Raw genomic sequence first — 19,239 nt, 5'->3', positions numbered from 1 at the left:
AGTTTATCATATACACAGTAAATGCTCAGCACTTACGGCACTCTCGATACTGCGGGCCGTCTCTCCAAAAAGCTCAGATTTTGGATCCTCCATCTCGGGGGTGTAGACTATTTCTTGTCCCTCCACCTGGTCCAAGTGCAGGAAACCACTGAACTTCATAGTGGCTAGATGGAGAGAAGATGAGATGCTGAAACATTTGCATTTCTCTTGAGCGCACTCCCTACTGCCTTCACACACTGTTCATTTTCAGCTAGAGTGCCATTTGTGGGTTAGTGATGGATTGTGTGTTGGTGTGTGTCTGACAAAGGTAAGTTAGTGTGTACTGCTGATTGGGTTTTTCACAAGACTGGAAGTAAAAGTGGGGGAAGGACATTTGGTGGTGAATGGTGTGAATGTGGAAGAGGTGGACAGTGAAATGGGGAGGCAAGAAAGTGGAAATTTAGGCCATTTTCTATTCTTTTACCAGACAGCGATTCATCCAAAAAGTTGGCTGAGGCATGGAGGGCTGGGTAAAAAGACAACATGTTATAGACATACACAGCACATGAGGGGAAAAAGACCACACGCTACACACACAAGTTTAAAGTTCTCCACACTTGGTATAGACATTAAGGACAATGTCAAAATTATGAAAAAGTTGTGAAGATAAATGTTTTTCCTTGGTTAAATCCATTCTGTTGCTGATCTGGATGCATGTTTGTTGTGCTTTTGTTTAGTGAACTGGAGCAATTGCCATTTAAAATTATTCTGGTGAGCATTTAAGGAAAAAAAAAATAGTCGAATTAGATTTTAATTCCGATTCAAACTGCTGATTGCATAATTGCAGTCATTTTTCCCTAGCATGTCATTTTTTCGCAACAGCTTACCAGATAAACTAAATTCCACTGATTAGCTGTCGTTAAGACTTGCCAGTTTATTACGATTGCACTCATCTACTCATCACGATTGAGAGGTGTGTGCAGCTCCCAATCGGTCAGTACGATCAATATCTCCAAAAGAAAAGCTAGTATGGTAGGATTACGAGGAATTGGGCTGGATTTTCTCCTAACCGATTGAAAGTCTATTTCATTTTATGCTGTTTTTTTCTATAGTTTTCAAACCCAATTCCATTTTAGTGTTTACATTTATACAAATTTTAATAGTTTTGGGAAAACAGGGATTGCATAGCTAAAATTAAAAATAACATGATAGAAAAAACTGAGATACATTTGGGATTTTGCACCCAAACACCCACCCACCCACCCAATCCATCCATCCATCCATCCATCCATCCATCCATCCATCCATCCATCCATCCATCCATCCATCCATCCATCCATCCATTTTCTAAACCGCTTTGTCGCCACGGGGGTCGCGGGCATTCTGGAGCCTATCCCAGCCGTCATCGGGCAGTAGGCGGGGGACACCCTGAACCGGTTGCCAGCCAATCGCAGGGCACACAGAGACGAACAACCATCCGCACTCGCACTCATACCTAGGGACAATTTGGAGTGCTCAATCGGCCTATCAAGTATGTTTTTGGGATGTGAAAGGAAAGCGGAGTGCCCGGAGAAAACCCAAGCGGACACGGGGAGAACATGCAAACAAAGATGCGAAGGACCCCAAGTCATACAGGCCTATCTCACTGCTGAGCGCCCCATTTAAGATCCTGGAAATATTGATACAAAGCCGTATAGAGCCAGTGGTGGACCCACAGCTCCCACCGGAACAAGCTGGTTTCCGACGAGGAAGGTCAACAGCAGACCAGATCACCCTACTCTCCCAAGACATAGAGAACAGCTTCCAGGATAAGGAGAAAGCTGGAGTGGTATACCTAGACCTAACTGCCGCATACGATACAGTCTGGCACCGGGGACTCCACCTGAAACTGCTGAGGACCATACCGGACCGGCACATGGTGCAGTTCATCATGGAGACGCTTTCCAACCGCAGCTTTACTCTCCAAACCAGCAGTGGGCAGTGCAGTAGGCTCCGAAGACTGAGGAGCGGGGTACCGCAAGGGTCAGTTCTCTCACCAATTCTATTTAACATCTATACATACGATCTACCGGACACAGCATCCGGAAAGTATGGCTATGCAGACGACCTTGCCATCATGCTGAGCCGACCAACATGGAAGGCGACGGAAGACGGCCTGAATGAAGATATGCGCACCATGGTAGCATACCTTCGAAAGTGGCGTCTCCAGCTCAGCCTTGGAAAGACTGTTGCTGCGTCATACCATCTCTGCACCAGGGAAGCAAGGAGAGAACTAGCAGTGAGCATTGAGGGCAAACGCCTGGAGGTTCAACGAGCCCCGAAGTACCTCGGCATGCGCCTGGATCGGACCCTATCCTTCAAACAACACCTTGATGATCTGAAGGCAAAGGTGACATCCAGGGTTGCACTGATCCGCCGCCTTGCTGGAACAACGTGGGGAGCCTCTGCTAAGACCTTGCGGATTTCTACTCAAGCGCTGGTCTTCTCTGCAGCCGAGTACTGTGCCCCAGTTTGGAACAGAAGCCCCCATGCCAAAAAGGTGGACGTGGCAATCAACAACGCCCTCCGAATTATAACAGGATGCCTGAAGCCCACCCCCGTGTCTTTCTTGCCTGTCCTTGCGGGAATAGCGCCAGCACACCTTCGCCGTGAGGCTGCCACCCTCGTTCTCGCCAGGAAGGCAAAAAATAACAACTGGCACACCCTGCATAGCACCACAACAACTCCAGCTCCACCAAGCAGACTCAAGCGGCGCCACGCCTACAACATTGTAGCACAAGAGATGCTCAATTCCATCCCCGAGGACATCTCCAGAGATGCTTGGCTGGCAGCAGCTTGGAAGCAGGAGTGGGAGGCAGCTGGTCCTTCCCTCATGCACCGTTACATCTGGGATCCAGGAGACGGCGCCGTAGGAGGAGACGAACTACCTCGCCAGCAGTGGACCACACTGAACCGTTTAAGAACTGGTGTTGGGCGCTTCAACACATCCATGCGACAGTGGGGACTGGCGGATAGTGCGGCTTGCAAGTGCGGAGAGCCCGAGCAGACGGCCGACCACATCATCAACACCTGCCCCCTATATAGACCACCCTCGGAGGCCGGCCTCTTTGATTTGGGACAAGAGATGCTGGCGTGGCTCCACGACACTAAGTTGGAGCTCTGATGTTACACGAAAGAGAGAGAGAGAGTGCTGTCTGATCATGTGCCTAAAAAAAGTATCATCCTCAGCAAGGAGATGATTCTTGGAATGCAACGTTGGAGGGTTCGTCGCACAACATCAATCAGCCCTCTGCACAGTTTTACTCCTCAGTCGAGGGCTTCAAAGTGAGCGCGGATGTGTGAGATTCTGAGCTTCCATGCTGCTCGTAATCAACACAACAAATTGCCCAAATCAATCATGGTTGCCCCTGTCTGAGCTTTAGCAAGGGGGAAATGGGAGGATCACTTGTATGATTATCGTGAAAGATAGTCTTAATTGTCTCTTAAGAGCAGCGGGACTGTGACTGATGCAATAAAAAAGAACGGGAGACACTGCACCCTTCCTTCTGCAGTGCTTTTACAGGTGGTGACTCATTGACTCGCATCTTACGGAGTCTATAAAACAGAATCAAAAGTTTGGCTGGTATAATGAGCAGGGAGGAAAAAGCACAGCGCTTGAGAGAGTTTAAATGTGCGAAGAACACAAACATCACAGAGGGTGATGTAGCGGGCTGTTACTGTGACGAACAGTGGACGTAAAAGAGGAGGGACGGAGTCGTTTGAACATCAGTGTCTACTGAACTGTGAAATATAATGGATGTCCAATGTCCAGCAGCGTATGGAAGAGTTTAAGGGAAGCTCAAACTTAGCGCACCATTAATGCTATTGCTGCCCGTTATCTCGGATGTCATATTTGGTGTTATTGTCTTGTTCAAAAGTGGTGAGATAAATGATGTTTCCCAAGAGGGAAACCAATAAAAGTATTCCCACATGTCAGACTGGCTTTTCACTAATTAGATATAGCGATAGTCTTCTTCACAGTTTGATGTAATAATAGAGTGGTGCAATTGTGGAGACAAGATAGGCTGGATTCAAACAGCAGGTCTTAGCACCCCTCCCGTAACATTCAAACTCAAACATTAGGAGTCGTATCAAAATTTTGAAAATGACATAAACCTTTGGCTGTCGCTTTAATATATTTATTAAGAACTGCATTTCAGTGTAAATCAAGTCATAGTTCTGGCTTTTTGTCCAGTCATGGTGTTTGTCAAATCGTTTTGGGCTTCTGAAAGCCCCCATCCATTACTTTTTCTGTTAAGAATCATGATCGAAACGGAAACCTTCCCCCAAGAGGACGATAAACTAAACTGGTCATCAGTTAATCATAGGTAAATTGGGAACAGGCACTAGAGTGGGATTGATCTTGCGTCAGCTGATGTAAGATCCGGTCTATTGATCTGCCCACAGCGTTCCTCTTCATTTAGTGGCAGATTGAGCACTGCAGTGATGTCACTCAATTTGCATAGCTGACAGGGCTGTCAACATTCTCTCTACACTCCCCTTGGGTAACCAGCTCATGGTTTACTGTGCGGCGACAAACAAAACTGAACTGAAATTTTGGCTGGAAATGTGATCTAGAAAATAAACAGCCACAAATCCTTATGCTGAGCTAAACAATCATGTTGTCATTGGACTTTGAAGCACTAGGAGGAATATATTTCAACAGAGAGTGCCAACACCAAAGCAGGCAAATATAATCTTGAAAGCATGGTGTGGGACGTGGGGCAGAGAATTCTCCTGGTTTGACTGACTTTGTACTTTGGGATACCACAAAGCAGAGACTTTACTCCCAGTTACAGTCTATTAACACTGGTAGAACACATAAAAAACACATTTCAACTCAAGGGATGGAGGAGGCACAAGCCATTTATCTCTTTGAAGCAAGTCTATCAGCGAGCACTGATTGGACTGAAAGCCCTTCAGTAGCCGATCCACTCGCTTTCCCTGACCGGGTCCGCAGAGAAATAGTGTTACAAAGCAGGATTGACACTGACCCGGTTCATCTGGAGAGAAAAGTGAGATGTCGCACGCCAGGGAGATATTGAAGAGTGTAACTGACTAATATGAAGTGCTGAAAAGTGTGGCTGAGATTAAAACTGGAGAAGAAAATGGGAAGGAAGATCAAGATTTACCACAAATAGATACGACAGTTACTTCAAACCACAGCAGTCTTAAAATAAATCCACTTGAAGATCAGTGGTTTATACGAACATTACAGTCTATAAATATGTTGTCAGACTGAGGCCATGTGACTTTTTGTCTGCTTATAGGATTCCAGTGCGGGCAATACACGCATCAAGAGTAGAGTTACTCAATAATTAGAAACAATTATTCAGCTCTTTAAAATATTAACAATCATGAATACAATGTAGTATGTATACCAGGCCAGTAGTTGGCAATGTCCCTTTGTCAGAAACATTTTGTACCTTTGCACCACATTTCCTTGCCCTCCAGGGTCTTGTACAAATACTGAATATTGGTCCCAGCAACAAACTATTAAAAATAAACTTGCTGAAGAAGTGCAATTGAATGATTATTTTCAGATATAAGAATGCAATTTTCAAAAGTCTAGACTGTGAAACCATCTTTGGTTATGGCGAGACAAAAGGCCAACACAAAAAAAAGGCCAAACAACATTGCTTGGAATTTTCAGTTAAAAATGAATCTCTATTCAATCTCTCAGAATTCATATGAACATATAACATAAGCCTCTGTAAAACTGATTTAAAATCTCAACAAGCGAAAGTGACAACATTTTCTTTGGATTTCTTTCCTTGTACGGAAATGAAATATTCTGGCTTTTGTAGGTCCTACAATCCGTTCTCTGAACAGATCAGTTTTATGAAAGCATCACGTATGCAGTCATGACAAACTTTGGTCATATTTTCCCACGTGAAATTTGTTTACTTCCTATCCATCTGCCTACATTGGAGGGAGGTGATTCATGAAAGCAGAGAAGATACAAGCTGTTCATTTGTTTGTTTACTGCAGATGGCAGAATATTAGTAACCTCAAAATAAACACTGGAAATGAACATAACATCTCTTGAATGCATTAATTACAAAAATAAGAGGAAAAAAAATAACTTGTTGGCAGATAGGCAGTAGATAAGTGATGTCTGCAGCTAATCTAAATCCCATAGATGTAAACAATGTTTTTGTGTGTTAATGCAGTGTGACTGTGAAATTTTAGACACATTATTTTTTGCAACGTTCTGAAAATAAAAGTTGATTATAATTGTAATATCTTAATGTTTTAAAGGACAGGGTTAGAAGAAACAAGAAGGCTTGGAATGTCAACTCTGAGAACTTTAGCGTCTAAGAAAAAAAAAAAAAACAGGTTTCTTCCAAAATTTTATTCAACTTACGTGGACAGTTGGCTCCATCTGGGCTGCTGGCTGGAGTCTCACTGTCAGGGCAGCATCCATATTCTGTATTGTCACATGGCAACCTGTGGTCAGCGATGGGTATAGCAGGGTTTTCCATTGTGGGTCCTGGATGGCGGGGTGCAAATATTAGAAACACCATTGTAAACTACATCCAAGATAACACAGATCTTATTAAATGAATACCAACTCTGGAATTTTGATAATGAGTCGGATCAACTATTTGTTGTCTAATTGGAATAGGAAAAAGCCCAGGCAGATTGTAGAGGACTGTTAGATGCAGTATACCTGATATAAAAATGTCAGTGATGTTTCCACATAAAAAGATCTGAGTGATGGCATCAGTGCTGTCCCTCCTCTCATGAGGAGAAACGATATGCACGTAGTATGCTTCCTGTATAAGCGGCTGTCTTAGAACATAAAAAAATCACAAAGTGTGTGGTCTCGCTCCCTGACCAACTGTGTAATACACTGCGCAAGCAGTGAACCTCCATCTTCTCTAATGATGGTGTCGGCGGCAGGGGCGTCTCGGCCGAAGCGGCGCGGTTTATGGCCGCTCGGCGATCAGAAATAATCATGGAGGCAAACAGCTAACGGCTAAACAAGTCGTAAAGACGTCAAGAGACGGGGGGGACATTCTGCTCAAGGACTCGCGGTCAAAGGAAGGATGGAGGAGAAAGATGAGGGGCTTATAGGGCATCTGTTGGAGTGTGCTCTGGAGATTTATGAGTGCTGGGCTGAATAGGAGAGGAGGTGTAGGGGGGGAGAGGGCAAGGTGAAGTGGCAAGGAGACTAGACCGCAACTCCATGGGGAGCCATATCAATAACTGTCACATAAACATGCCCTAACACACACACACAGACATTGTGGATTTCAATAAAGTGTCACTCGACATGAATGAGGTATGCACACACCCCGCCACCTGCTTGACTGATAGACTGTGTTGTCCTGTCGGTTGGTTGGCTATATCAACACTGACGACTCATTTAGTAGTGTAGCAATTAATGAGTTTTGTATGATAAAAAGTTGGCTATTTTGATTCCCATTCCTATGAAAGCTCAGGGAAAACATGCAAACAGCTCACTGCTGTGCTGCTGTCCAAGTTTAACAGGCTATTTGATATTGTACATTCCCAACAGTACCACACCGTATTGTTAAAATTTGCACTGCAACACACACACAATTAAACCTAAGGACTAAAATGTAAAGGAAAAAAAACACACTCAGGCATGGTTGGCTACACTTTCATTCACACAGAGCCACAAGACGGCAGGTCTCCTCGGTAGACAGCCTACATGCTTCTTGCGTCACCGAGCATTGGTCAGCATCTGACAGGAAAATAAATCTAAGACGCTGGCAGAGCGAGGAGGAAGAAGAAGACCACATCGGGGGTCAACCTGTTCCAAGCATCCTGTACGTTGGTTGCGAGCTGACAACTGAGGCGGTAGGACAGAGGGAAAAGGAGACAGAATCTGATGGGAAGGCGCCAGTCATCCCCAGGCAGCGGGGCATGTCGGGACAGATTTGGGACGACTCTTCGTGTGACCGCGACTGATTGAAGGGAGCCTGGACGTGCACACTCACACCTCAAACCGCCCAGTCATATCATCCTCTCAATTCAGGTTCCAAAGAGACCCGGATACGGGCCAGCGGTTTCATCTGGCCAGCTCAACGTATATTCTTTTGCAAGCTATTTGAGGGCTGGAAGAATGTCACCAGGGCTGGTGGGCAGTGACAATAATGCATGCAGATTACTTTCTTACTCAAATTGAGATGTGCGGTACAGCTACAGGTCACAGCATTGGGTACACCTAGATAATATTCCCAAAGTCCCGTCTTCTAACTGTGGTTTGGATCAACACTGTCAGACAGGAATTCGATAACTTTTTGACAAACATTTAAAACTGTAGACCCCCCATTATTTGTAGAGAAAACTGAACTTTTCTTGTCAGTGATACAATGCCCTTCAGAGCTGAACATTATCTTTGATTTTTTTAAAATCACTGGATCTTAAATTGTGCAAGCGTGGTCATCGGTCAACGACAATCTTCATACAACATCGACATATACCTGACCTACTTGTATTTGATTGCATTTTGTGACATGAATATGTTATGGTATGACATCAAATATTTGCTCCATACTCACAAAATGCATAGCTGCAGAAGCATTATGGGTGTGATAATGAAAAAGCAAGGATTTACCAAAAGGCTCCTCCGCCCCACTGGCCTCTGTCGGGACGCCGCTACCCGCTTCCTCTTCCTGCTCCTCCTCCTCAGTTTGGTCGTCTCCACTCGGCTGCCCACTGCCCGAACCCTCGAAAGAATTTGCAGCAGCGGAGGAGGTGGGGCTACCTCCGGAGGTGGTAGCGGTAGGGGCAGGGGTTGACCACGGCGACTGAGGTTGGATGTGGATGGAGTGGTGGTGGTGGTTTGTTTGCGCACGGTGGTGGGTGAGAGTGGGTGAGGGCGTGGTGGCAGGGTGCCGCACCGCAGTCTCGACCGTTCTAGGAGGCGGGATGGCCCACACCTTCTGATCTAAGGGGGCTGGCGTTGTGATGGTGGTGGCGGCGAGAGGGGTTGGAGTGGGTTGCTCAGCACGCTCGGAGATGGTTTCTGGCGGAGGGAAGGGCAGGAAGCAAGGAATGGATGAATGATTGATTCAGGATGGAAATGTTTGCGACATTCACTGTCATTCCCCTCATAGCAAAGTATTGTTTCCCTTACTGATGAATAAAAATGTAAAGCTCCCCTCACAGTGATTGTTAGCGTCGTCAAAATGAACACGCACTTTAACAAACTTGAACATTAAAACTTTTTGGAAACCTTGCATTGGATGATAATACAGTTGGTGGGACTTTGACCAAGGAATTAAATCAACTACGCCACTAAAGTCACTGTTTTGGCGGCTTCAAGCTTGTGTGGGACGATTAAAACATTGTAAACATAAGCATATAAAACAGTTTTGATGCTTCACTGGAAACAGCATATACTTTTAGGATGCGATAATTTTGCCTTCACAGGTAATTAAGACTTTATGGTTCATGTCCTACACTGAAAAAAATGGTGTGTTGAATTTATTCAATTGTATTTTTATAGATCCCGATACATTTCATAAGAGGCAGCTACTCTACAATTTTTTTTCTATTTGAATCCATGTGTCGCTATTTTATGCAACCACTTGACAAAATCAAATTGAGTGAATTCAACAGATTTATTCAGTGTATAAAAAACAGTTATTCTATTTTTCAAATGTAATTCTAAATTTGAAGATTATTTGTCTGTTGTAAGCCATTAAAATACAATTGCTTTTAAAAAATGTATGATCAAAATCTGCATCAAAAACACGAACATGCTGTTGGCAACCCCTGGCCAAGTCCAAGGAAAAAATATTTGATCATAAAACCAGAATGTTTAATGCTACGCTCTACAAGAACTAAATAAAAACAAACATGTCTCACGCCTCTCAGATGACAGCTTACAAAATCATGTGACAGAATGAAGGTAATGTCTAGCGACGACAAAGCTCAGGAGGGGAAAGAAAATTACATTACCCGCGGTAAAATTGTTATTATTTTCCAAATATATGTTTTCTATTGCGAAGTGACATAGTCCTTTTTAATTCAAGTTGCCAACTGGCTGCACAATTCACAGGCAATAAATGATGACAGAACTTTTTTCTTTTTGCTACAATGCAGATGCAGTAGGTAATTTAAGTTTTCCATTCCATGAATACGAGGACTCACATAGACTGATATTCGTTTGAGAGTAAACTTTTTTCAGCGTTCCAAATTTTTGCTGCATGTGCTGTGCTGCAGTTCATTGCATGAATGCAACACACTAGTTTGTTTATAGATGTGACAATGGTTTTGTGAGTCCTGTTATTTATTCTCTCCGTGGTAGACGTCCAATAATGTAATGAGGAATACGAATGGTGCCAACGGATAACAAACAGAGCTATATGCACTCATCCGCACATTGTTCACGCAGCGTTGCAATCAATGCATGATTATAGTGTCTCTTTTCTGCCTATTTGCGCGCTTACTCTTTATGTTTGTGTAAAGCACGTATGCCGTGCCAGTGCCTTTGAATTTTCTATCCATATTCACGTGCTGCCTTGCAGGAGTAAAGCTTTAATCACCAACAGCTAGTGCCGCCGGTGATGAATGATTGATAGAAATAGGCCATGAAAAAAAAAAACCCAAGCTGCTTTAACTTGGGGCATCAAAGGCGGCGCTCCGCTCGCTGGCGCCAACGTCGTCAACGCCACCACAAACAGATGCGCCGCAAAAAAGAATCACACAGAATATGGAGGAGAAAGGAGGATTGCTGCAAAGAGACCATCATTACCCATGGAAAAAAAAAGGACACAACTGTGTGATGAAAGAACGATAAATCGGACAAAAATGTCCCCCCCCTGAAGAAAAGTGAGTACTGATGAATAAGGAGATGCCACTTAAGCCATTAAACTGAGACGAGCAGGCTTTCTTTGCTTCCTCGCTGCCCGTGGGAATAAATGCATGTGGGTGACATAAATACAATCCTCATTAGAATTTGCCCAACATTATGTGCACATGCCTAATCATGCTGCTATAATCACCTCCTTGACTGACAGTTCTTCACTGAGGTGTGAAACGTGATACCACCTGGGACGGCGAAGGACCAGGGAAAGGTGTCAGCTTAGAGCTCAGAATTTTTTTTTTTTTATAGGGACGGATTTGGAGAGGGTTGCAAAAGAAGTGGAGATGGTATCGTCGACATTGTGGCGGCATGCATTGCTGTTCCCCTTGGCTACACCTGTCACTCTGTATGCAGGCTTAGTGTCAGGTGGCGGCATGGCTGTGCAGATAATGACAGAGGCTAAGGTAATGGGGGTGGGGGGCTACACTGTAGTTACAAAAGTAGTGGAACTCCTGCAAGAATTGGAAATGGAACCATATATATTTTCACCTGCAGAAACTTCCGCTCTCTTGGGGAAACTTTCAAGAAGATTTTGGAGAGTGTGCGGGAATTTTTGGCCATTCATCCAGAAATTCTGACAACTTTCATGTTGGACCCATGGGAGGCTCTACTGGTTGTACTCCGATATCTGCACAGCCCAAAGGTGTATCAGTTGATTTGTACGCACCTAAGTAGTCCAAGCATGTCTTGATAAAGACATGTAAGGGCAGAAATGGTCTTCTAAAAAAAGCTTTCTATCATATTAAAAGCATATAATTGTTTGAAATGTATTGGTAAAATTAGGACTGATCAGAGTGATTAATTTATATTCCTAATCCTGGTCTAGTGTGAGGTAGAAAACTAAGGGGCGTGGCTGAGGTGGCCCACAAAACGTCTCAAGCCCGAGATGTTACAAACACAATTAAGATATTAAATGTTCATTAAATTGTCTAATAATTCATAGTCAATTATTTTCTTACTTCACATCTGGGTCAAAAAATGCCCAAGATGAACACATGAACCACGTAGGCCGACTCTGCGCGTAGCTACACCAAAGATGCTGTCACATTGACCGACAGGCAACCACCCGTGAGAAAAAGACGTTAATAATTGTGCTGTCACTCACACACTTTGACCACCTTCTAACAGCAAAAACAAGCATACTGACATGAACGGTGGGTCACTTTTCTGTGTTACGTACAGTGTTTTCGTCTTTACTGTGGCAGTAGTATTAGAGTTGATGACTCAAACACTTTTCTGTCATCAGGATGACATCTACCAAAGGGTCGGTGAAATGTAATATTTGGACACATCTGAATTGAATAGTGTCCCCATATGTGTTTATTTACAGGGGTGCAAATAAGCAGTTGTGCCCACAAATTGAATAATGTGTGTTCTGGTCACGGCACTTTTTTAGAATAATGCAGCTTAGTCAGACAACTTGACTGCGGTTAGGCCACGCAGCCTCAAGTCATCTGCTATAACTCTTGCCTCCGAAGGCTATCTTCAAAATAAAGGAATAGATTTCTATGTGCAGTCCTATTTGTATTGCTTTTATTAAGAGGTTGATCCTTGCTTAACATATGAACAACCGTTGTTGTGGCGACTAGGCTAGCTCCGGCACTATATAGAACATATGTCAATGCGGAAGGACATGCAGCCCAGCTTTTTGTCATTTTTATATTTCCCTTTATCAGATTTAACATTCCAGTTGCATCCCTTTTCCTATTTTTCCTCTTAGCTGGCCAGTGAACAATTATGTCACCAGAGAGAGAGAGAGAAGAAAGGAAATCATTATCCCGATGGTTTGTCTCAAACCATGTACTTATTGTTGAAACATGATTATTAGGATTGTTTGAAGTGTCAGCCATGTTCAGTTGTAAAGAGAATGAAGGGAATAGACAGTGGCCAGAAGAAGAAGGGCGACAGAGTGACAAAGTAAACACGTTAACAAAGGCAGCAGTGGGAGAGAAGATGGCAGAGCAAACAATGGAGGACGGATGAGGGATTGAATAATGAGAAGTAAAACCTCTGAACACAAGCTGGTGAAGGCAGCAGAAGCCTGACTAACACACAGGCTGACAATGCCATATGGTTGCATTATTTGCCAGTTTGCTGCAAACCTGCAGGTGATAACACCATATGGGAGGAGGCCATGTCATTGCCAAGTCACTGGCCACGTCTCACCAGGGGAAGGATGGCTAACATTGAATGTTTTTTCAGGTTTCTCAAAGCTATTGCTTTCTACTTTGAATTAAAATGCTGTTTGCCTACCCTGAGAACTTTCAAATTAGATTTCATTTATATATTTCACCAAAGTCAAAATGTTGATGTGGAATTCAAGAACATAATCATGACGGATTTATGAGGACAACAGTGTGACCCCGAAACATTTGTAGTATTTCCTAAGGGAAAGGTTTTGTGAACAGAATGCGTTGGACTTTGGACCCTCCAATGCAGCTCCAATCCATAAGCCCTTGGTTTGTTGCATTGGTGACAAATGCAACACCGTTAGGAAAAACGTTCACAAATCCGCCACGTCTGCAAACTCTGCATGTACACAGCAGGGGGGGATTTATGGGCTGGGCTGAAACGCAGCAAGAGGAAGGAGGCAGACCTAATGCTAATTCGCATCCAGCCACACGTGAAATGAGCTCCAGATCGAACCCCTGAAGCCTACAGTAGTGGCGGAGATGCTTCCCGCCAAGCAACCGCATCCGAGGGGAAAAGAATTAAAAGATCCTCCGTCAGGGTGCCTGTCTTTTCCTTCCCCGAGGGCTTGATAGAATGAGTCGAAAAGAAAAAAAAGAATCTGCTTGGAGGCGTCTTCTGGCCTTCCTTCCATGCACGGCAACACTTGGCGAGGGATTACACACGAGTCACATCGCAACTGCCAGGCAACAGAAGCATGAGAAAAAAAATGGAATGAATTTTGGCAGCCTCTTTTTACTGGTAACACATCTCAGAGCGCGACTGGCCTGGTGACCTGTTCCCGGCACATCTTTGCTTTGATCGAAAATTTGACCCAGAAATTTAAAGATCAACTGCGTGGCTCTTGAGAATGAGGACAAAAGAGTCTGGCAAGGAGTGACAAATGGTGGATGAATGAGTTAACCTGGTGACAGGTGTACAAAGGACTCGGTCACCTGGCCTGAAAGATGCGGTGAAGGCACCATTTTGCAGCCAAGCATGCAAGACATCTGGCGGTGGCTCATGTCCAGAGCCATACAGCTGGCCCTCCACATTCCCATACCCTCCCAATGTGTCAAAAGATGGCTGTCACAGTCACAACATTAGCAGACATGAAAGTCACGACCTTGGCTCTCATCCCGATTACTTAAAACACCAATCCAATCAGTGTCAATTGGCATCTGGACCAAAAGGACCAGGAGCTACGCTTTTCTCGAAACACACATGCAGATGCAATTTGAATTGAAAGATGGCGTCACAATCACGGGAGCGGGTGAATGAAATAGGCTGCCAGTCACTGCTTTTTTTTCATCTTCAGATTTTCATGACCATAAACCTTTGGGAAAGTTTTCTTTAGTGACGCACGTCAGCTTGCTTTCACTTCGCTTATATTCAAAAGATTAGAAATGTCTATGACAAGGATCTTCAATTTCTATACCGCTTTGCTTGCTCAGGGTCACCAACTATCGCAGCTGACTTAGGGTGAAAGGTGAACTACACAAGTCATTCAATTGTAGGGCATTGCGAAGCATGGAGTGCCAATTGACTCCACCCACTGATGCACCAAGGTCAGCGATGTGAAACATTGCACTATTAATAATATCTCCCAGATCAAAAACTAATGTATTTATTCTAATTCCAAATTTGAAGGCCATGAAAGATTTGCATGAGGTTGAGGGTGCATATAAGAGGTCCAGGGAGCTGACTGTTGTCATGTGACTGGGGCCAGGGGAAACATTTGGCCATCTGTATGATGTGGGTGATGCATGGAAGCTTCAAGTGGGCTCACCTGTGCACTGTCCCAAGTGTTGCACTGTGACATCCTTGTCCTGCCTACAGGCAATGGTCCTCAGCTGGCACTGGTCTGCATACGTCACCCCATCAGAACCGCACACCTGCTCCACAGTGACAGAGATGCGAAAGACTTCTTTATTCCCCCTGGTTGGACCACGTTAGCAAGCTCTCTCATTTTAAGCTGTCCTCTTATTCACCCCAGACTATGAAAGACGCACCTTGGTTTTGTTCCGCTCGTCACAGTCTGGTGAGGGGCACTCACAATGGGCTTGACCATTCACCTTAGTACAAGATGCTCCAAATCTACAAACTAACTCATCACATGAATTTGGAGCCTCTGGACCTGAAAGGGAAATTAATTGATATCATTAGCGGATATTTTTTGGTTGAAGAAAACATGCAGTTTTCAAAAACAACTGCCATTAAAATGAATGTAACCATATGTAATGTGTATTTAAATTTGGAGACCTTAAAATCTCCTGACATTGTGTTCACAATGTCAGGAGTAATTGCTCTTTGCCCTTATGCGTATACTTCAATATATCGGCATAATCAAAGCATAAACATAAAATAGACATTTCTGTGGAAATGAGAAAGACCTCTTTTAAAGTAGTATTTTAGTAACCTACAAAGAGAAGAACTGAATTATTGATTATGGCACGTTATTTATAAACTTATGTAACCCGAGTCGTTAATATATTAATTTAGTCACAAAGGAATGTATTTACCTGTCAGATACATTAATGAATAATTCAGTTTTCCCATAGCACACTACTTCATCCAAGCAGCCTCAGTAGATTAAAAAAAAAAAAAACACACAAAAAAAACGTACCGCACTCTGGAATTTTTGGGATCCGCTTTTTTCATGTTTATGTTCAGTAAAGCTTTTTATATTTAAGAAGCGTATGCAGCCTTGGTGTTAACCGCAGCACGAGCTGAAGAAGCCCCGCGTGTACCCACCAGGCCACAAGTGAAAAGGCCTTTGCATCATAGCTACATCATAGCAGCTTAAAGTACCCCCCGTCCTTGGCTCTTGCTTTCATGCGCCTCCACCTCCCAGTGTCTTGTCTTTTCATCTGACACGGTGAGCAGGGAGGGGAGCCCCACCAGTGCGCCCTGTTGCTAACTTGATTAAGCTTTTGACTTCCAGTCAATAGTTGATAGAGCATCTTAATCAAGGAGATTCACGCCCCTCCCACAGCAGGAGCTAACCTTTCTATCAACCTACTTAAACCCAGCCTGTTTTCATTATTCATCTGAGGAATCAATAGTCCTTATGCAGAAAAACAAATAAAGCCTTTCTAAGTAGGACTAATATTTTAGGGGAGAAACATTTGGAAACAAAGCACCGTCAAGGTTTAAAAATTAACATTGAATATAATAATACATAATACATTGAATGAATAAATGAATAGAGGAATTTTTTACATGCTTTTGCTTTGTGTGTGAGTGATACAGCGCAAGAATATTTTAATTTCTAAGAATAAGATACTAAATTTATAAGGATAAATTAGCAAAATTACAATAAAAATAATTACAGGAGGAGTTGTACTGGAAACAAGTCAACATTTTCCGAAAATAATGACATTAACAAACAAAAAGCAAGAACAAGGGTGCCTTTGCAATTTAATTTGTTTTGTTTGGCCTCTGTCTTACCTTTGTCACAGCCATTCATGCCCATCTTGCTTCCATCTGGACACATATTACACTTCATGCCCTTCACCCCGGCCTTACAAGAGCACAGACCGGACATCTGCTCGCAGTCGTCACGCACGGACCCGCTGGCGTCGCAGTTGCACGCTGTCCATGGAAAGGAGAGAAGAAAAGACTGATAAAAGGGCTGGATCAATTAACGGTGAGGAAATTTACTGCCCTGTAACTCAGCCATTCTGAGGGACCACAGAGAAAGACAAGTGTATAAGAAAAAGAAAAAGACAATCACCCGAAGGGTGCAACAATGATCCTGTCGTGTTCCTGAAATCAACGGTGTGTGCTTTTCGTTGTCTTTGGAGATCGAGTATTGGCGTACATCCATCTGCCATGCTTGCTGTAGGCAAACCTTGTTAAGGGAGCCTGAGGAACATCTCAGCTTGTTGACTAGGAATGATCTGCGGCTAAGGGAGCATCCGAACTTTGACACCTCAGCCGCAGGAAACTGCTTGACGAGGGACTGCAGCAGACTACTTGAATACAAATGCTGCTTTCTTTGATTCGCTTTGGTAAGAAAAAGTGGAAGGAGCCTGATTGTGATTAATGGCAATGTGAAAATTAAACTAAAATACAACATTTATCATAAAGTTAACAAAAAGATGGACACTATTTTGCCATTTTCAAAAGAACTGAGGGATCAAATAATGAAGCACACTTTTAAGAGCGTATTTTGCCTCGCTAAAATTTGAATATTTTGTGGAAGCAATCCTGTCGCTGGCAAATAAGGGAGCTCACTCGCTGTGGCGTTCACTGCTCACATCTACAGCAAGGTCATGCTAAGTGCATTTTTGTTACCATGCCAACCAGCGTGGAGCGAGGAGATTGGGATTAAGTAAGGTCAGCCGACCTCGCCTGTCACAGGTGGAAAAATTTGGTGTGACGGTGATGTGTATATCAGATAAATTGTCGCAATATTCATCAGCAAACTCACCTACTTATTATCCAAACAGGCATGTAACAATAGATATACCTTTGGAATTTCTCATTTGATGGGTGGCCTTTAATTGGTGACTCGACAGACCAAATAATTCATAAAAATGATTAAAACGAAAGATTTCCATAATGTGCGTTTTACTTGGCCATTCAAAATGGCAGATGCAAAACAATAACTTAAATGCTTACGTGTGCAGCCGCTCATGTTCTCCGTCACAATACCGCGGAAGTTCCAGAAGCCCGGCTCGCAGCGGTCACACTTCTGTCCCCCGACACCTGGCTTGCAAGAGCACTGACCAGTGACTGGGTCACATGTACCCTTGTAGGAGCCATAACTATTACATCGGCAGGTGCCTGAGGTCAACATAACAACAAGAAGGACAAGATTACTTTCTCAACAGTATTGTTTATTTCTGCTTCTTCCACAATGTAACTTTAAAAAGGAGAGTTTGTGGATTTAGCAAAGCTCAATGTTTCACAAATAGATGGCTGAGCGAGGGAGCTAAATCTCATCTAAATCCGTCTTTATCCCTATTTCAAATTGTGTTTTTTAGCCACACTCGACACTCAAGTCAAAAAACTCTGTGTCCTATTTTGCTAATTTAATGGGAAAAATGACATCAAGAGTTTTTGCTTTTCAAAGACAAGCAGATTGCAACTCCTGCGTGCCACAACTAAATGTTTAGCTTCAGCTCTGTTTTGAATTTTACCACATTTGCCATGATGTCTCTATGTGTCCCATGCAGACTAGAAGTACTTACACCGAATGCAGAAGTATTTCAAGAATAGTTTTTTTTAATTGTACTGGCTGTTCATAACTTCTCTACATTTGTCCAAATGAGAGCTGATGTTGTTGGCATAAATGTATCGCATCCTTACCATTTACTTCCCACATTTCTATGCGGTATGTTTTTAAATGCAGAGTTGCAGTCTCATGGTCTCGATAGGAAGGTGTTAACACAACCAAATTAGAAGTAGCTAGATTTCTTGTTTGTAAGTAACAAAGACATGGATTGAAAAACACAAGTACAGATAATCTCGCATTTTAATATTTTTTTTGTTTGAGGATTTTCGTGTGACTTGAACCTTCCTGTGACTCAAACTCAGTTTTGTGCAGAAGTACCAAATGGTAAACAAATGTTAACTAAAGTGACAAACATTCTGGATGAACAGCAAATGAATGGGAGCTTCTACAGCTAATGGAATCAACCCCTAGAGCAACTCTAGCAGGAATAGGTCAAGAGTCTTTAGTTTAATTCTGCTGACTCGCAAACAGTTATGGAGACATCATTTGATCTGATGACATGATATTATTATTTTTACGATGTGAACACAACAAAAGCCAAAGGGTCATAAGATGGCATCGAGGAGGACTCACTCGGACAGCCAGCCAGCCCGACTCCCAAGGCGGCTGTGAAGTTGTCGGCACAGCAGCCGTACACAGACAAAGAGCAGTGCTTTGACTCGGCGGGCTCTGGCAGCGATGTGGCTGAAATCACAGATGAGGTAGGGAACAAAAGGGAAAAAGAGGATGAGGGATGTCACTGCGAGCTGAAGAAGAAAAATAATTTGCGGCATCACTTGTGGGGTAGCGACGGCACAGTGACACAATCACTATAGTAACTTCTTTGAGATTGGCTCAAGGGGCAGATATAAAGTGTGTGTGTGCGTGTTGTGCTACTCGTCGTTTTTTAAGTGAAAAAATTCTATTTGCGATTTCCTCAACAATGGCTTCGAATCAAGAGGAAAATGATGCTATTACCGTCAGT

General features: G+C 43.4%; 1 protein-coding gene across 2 annotated transcripts in view; it reads right to left on the bottom strand.

Annotated features, from left to right (window-relative positions):
• The window catches only part of agrn (agrin), a 184,733-nt gene that overhangs the window by 32,734 nt on the left and 132,760 nt on the right, over positions 1–19,239 (bottom strand). For both annotated transcript variants that reach the window (XM_085914793.1, XM_085914800.1), the window contains 8 exons: positions 18,849–18,959; positions 17,660–17,824; positions 16,484–16,627; positions 15,046–15,170; positions 14,823–14,928; positions 8,609–9,019; positions 6,386–6,511; positions 37–164 (listed from right to left, as the gene is read on the bottom strand). In XM_085914793.1, the coding sequence (XP_085770919.1) occupies positions 37–164; positions 6,386–6,511; positions 8,609–9,019; positions 14,823–14,928; positions 15,046–15,170; positions 16,484–16,627; positions 17,660–17,824; positions 18,849–18,959 (1,316 nt within the window). The remainder of the gene's footprint in view (positions 1–36; positions 165–6,385; positions 6,512–8,608; positions 9,020–14,822; positions 14,929–15,045; positions 15,171–16,483; positions 16,628–17,659; positions 17,825–18,848; positions 18,960–19,239) is intronic.

Source organism: Syngnathus leptorhynchus, chromosome 1 (genome assembly GCF_054491065.1).
Source record: "Syngnathus leptorhynchus isolate UIUO chromosome 1, UIUO_Slep, whole genome shotgun sequence".
Classification (NCBI taxonomy): Eukaryota; Metazoa; Chordata; class Actinopteri; order Syngnathiformes; family Syngnathidae; genus Syngnathus; species Syngnathus leptorhynchus.
The sequence above is the reverse complement of the archived record's forward strand: the minus strand, read 5'-3'. Positions and strand labels throughout refer to the sequence as shown.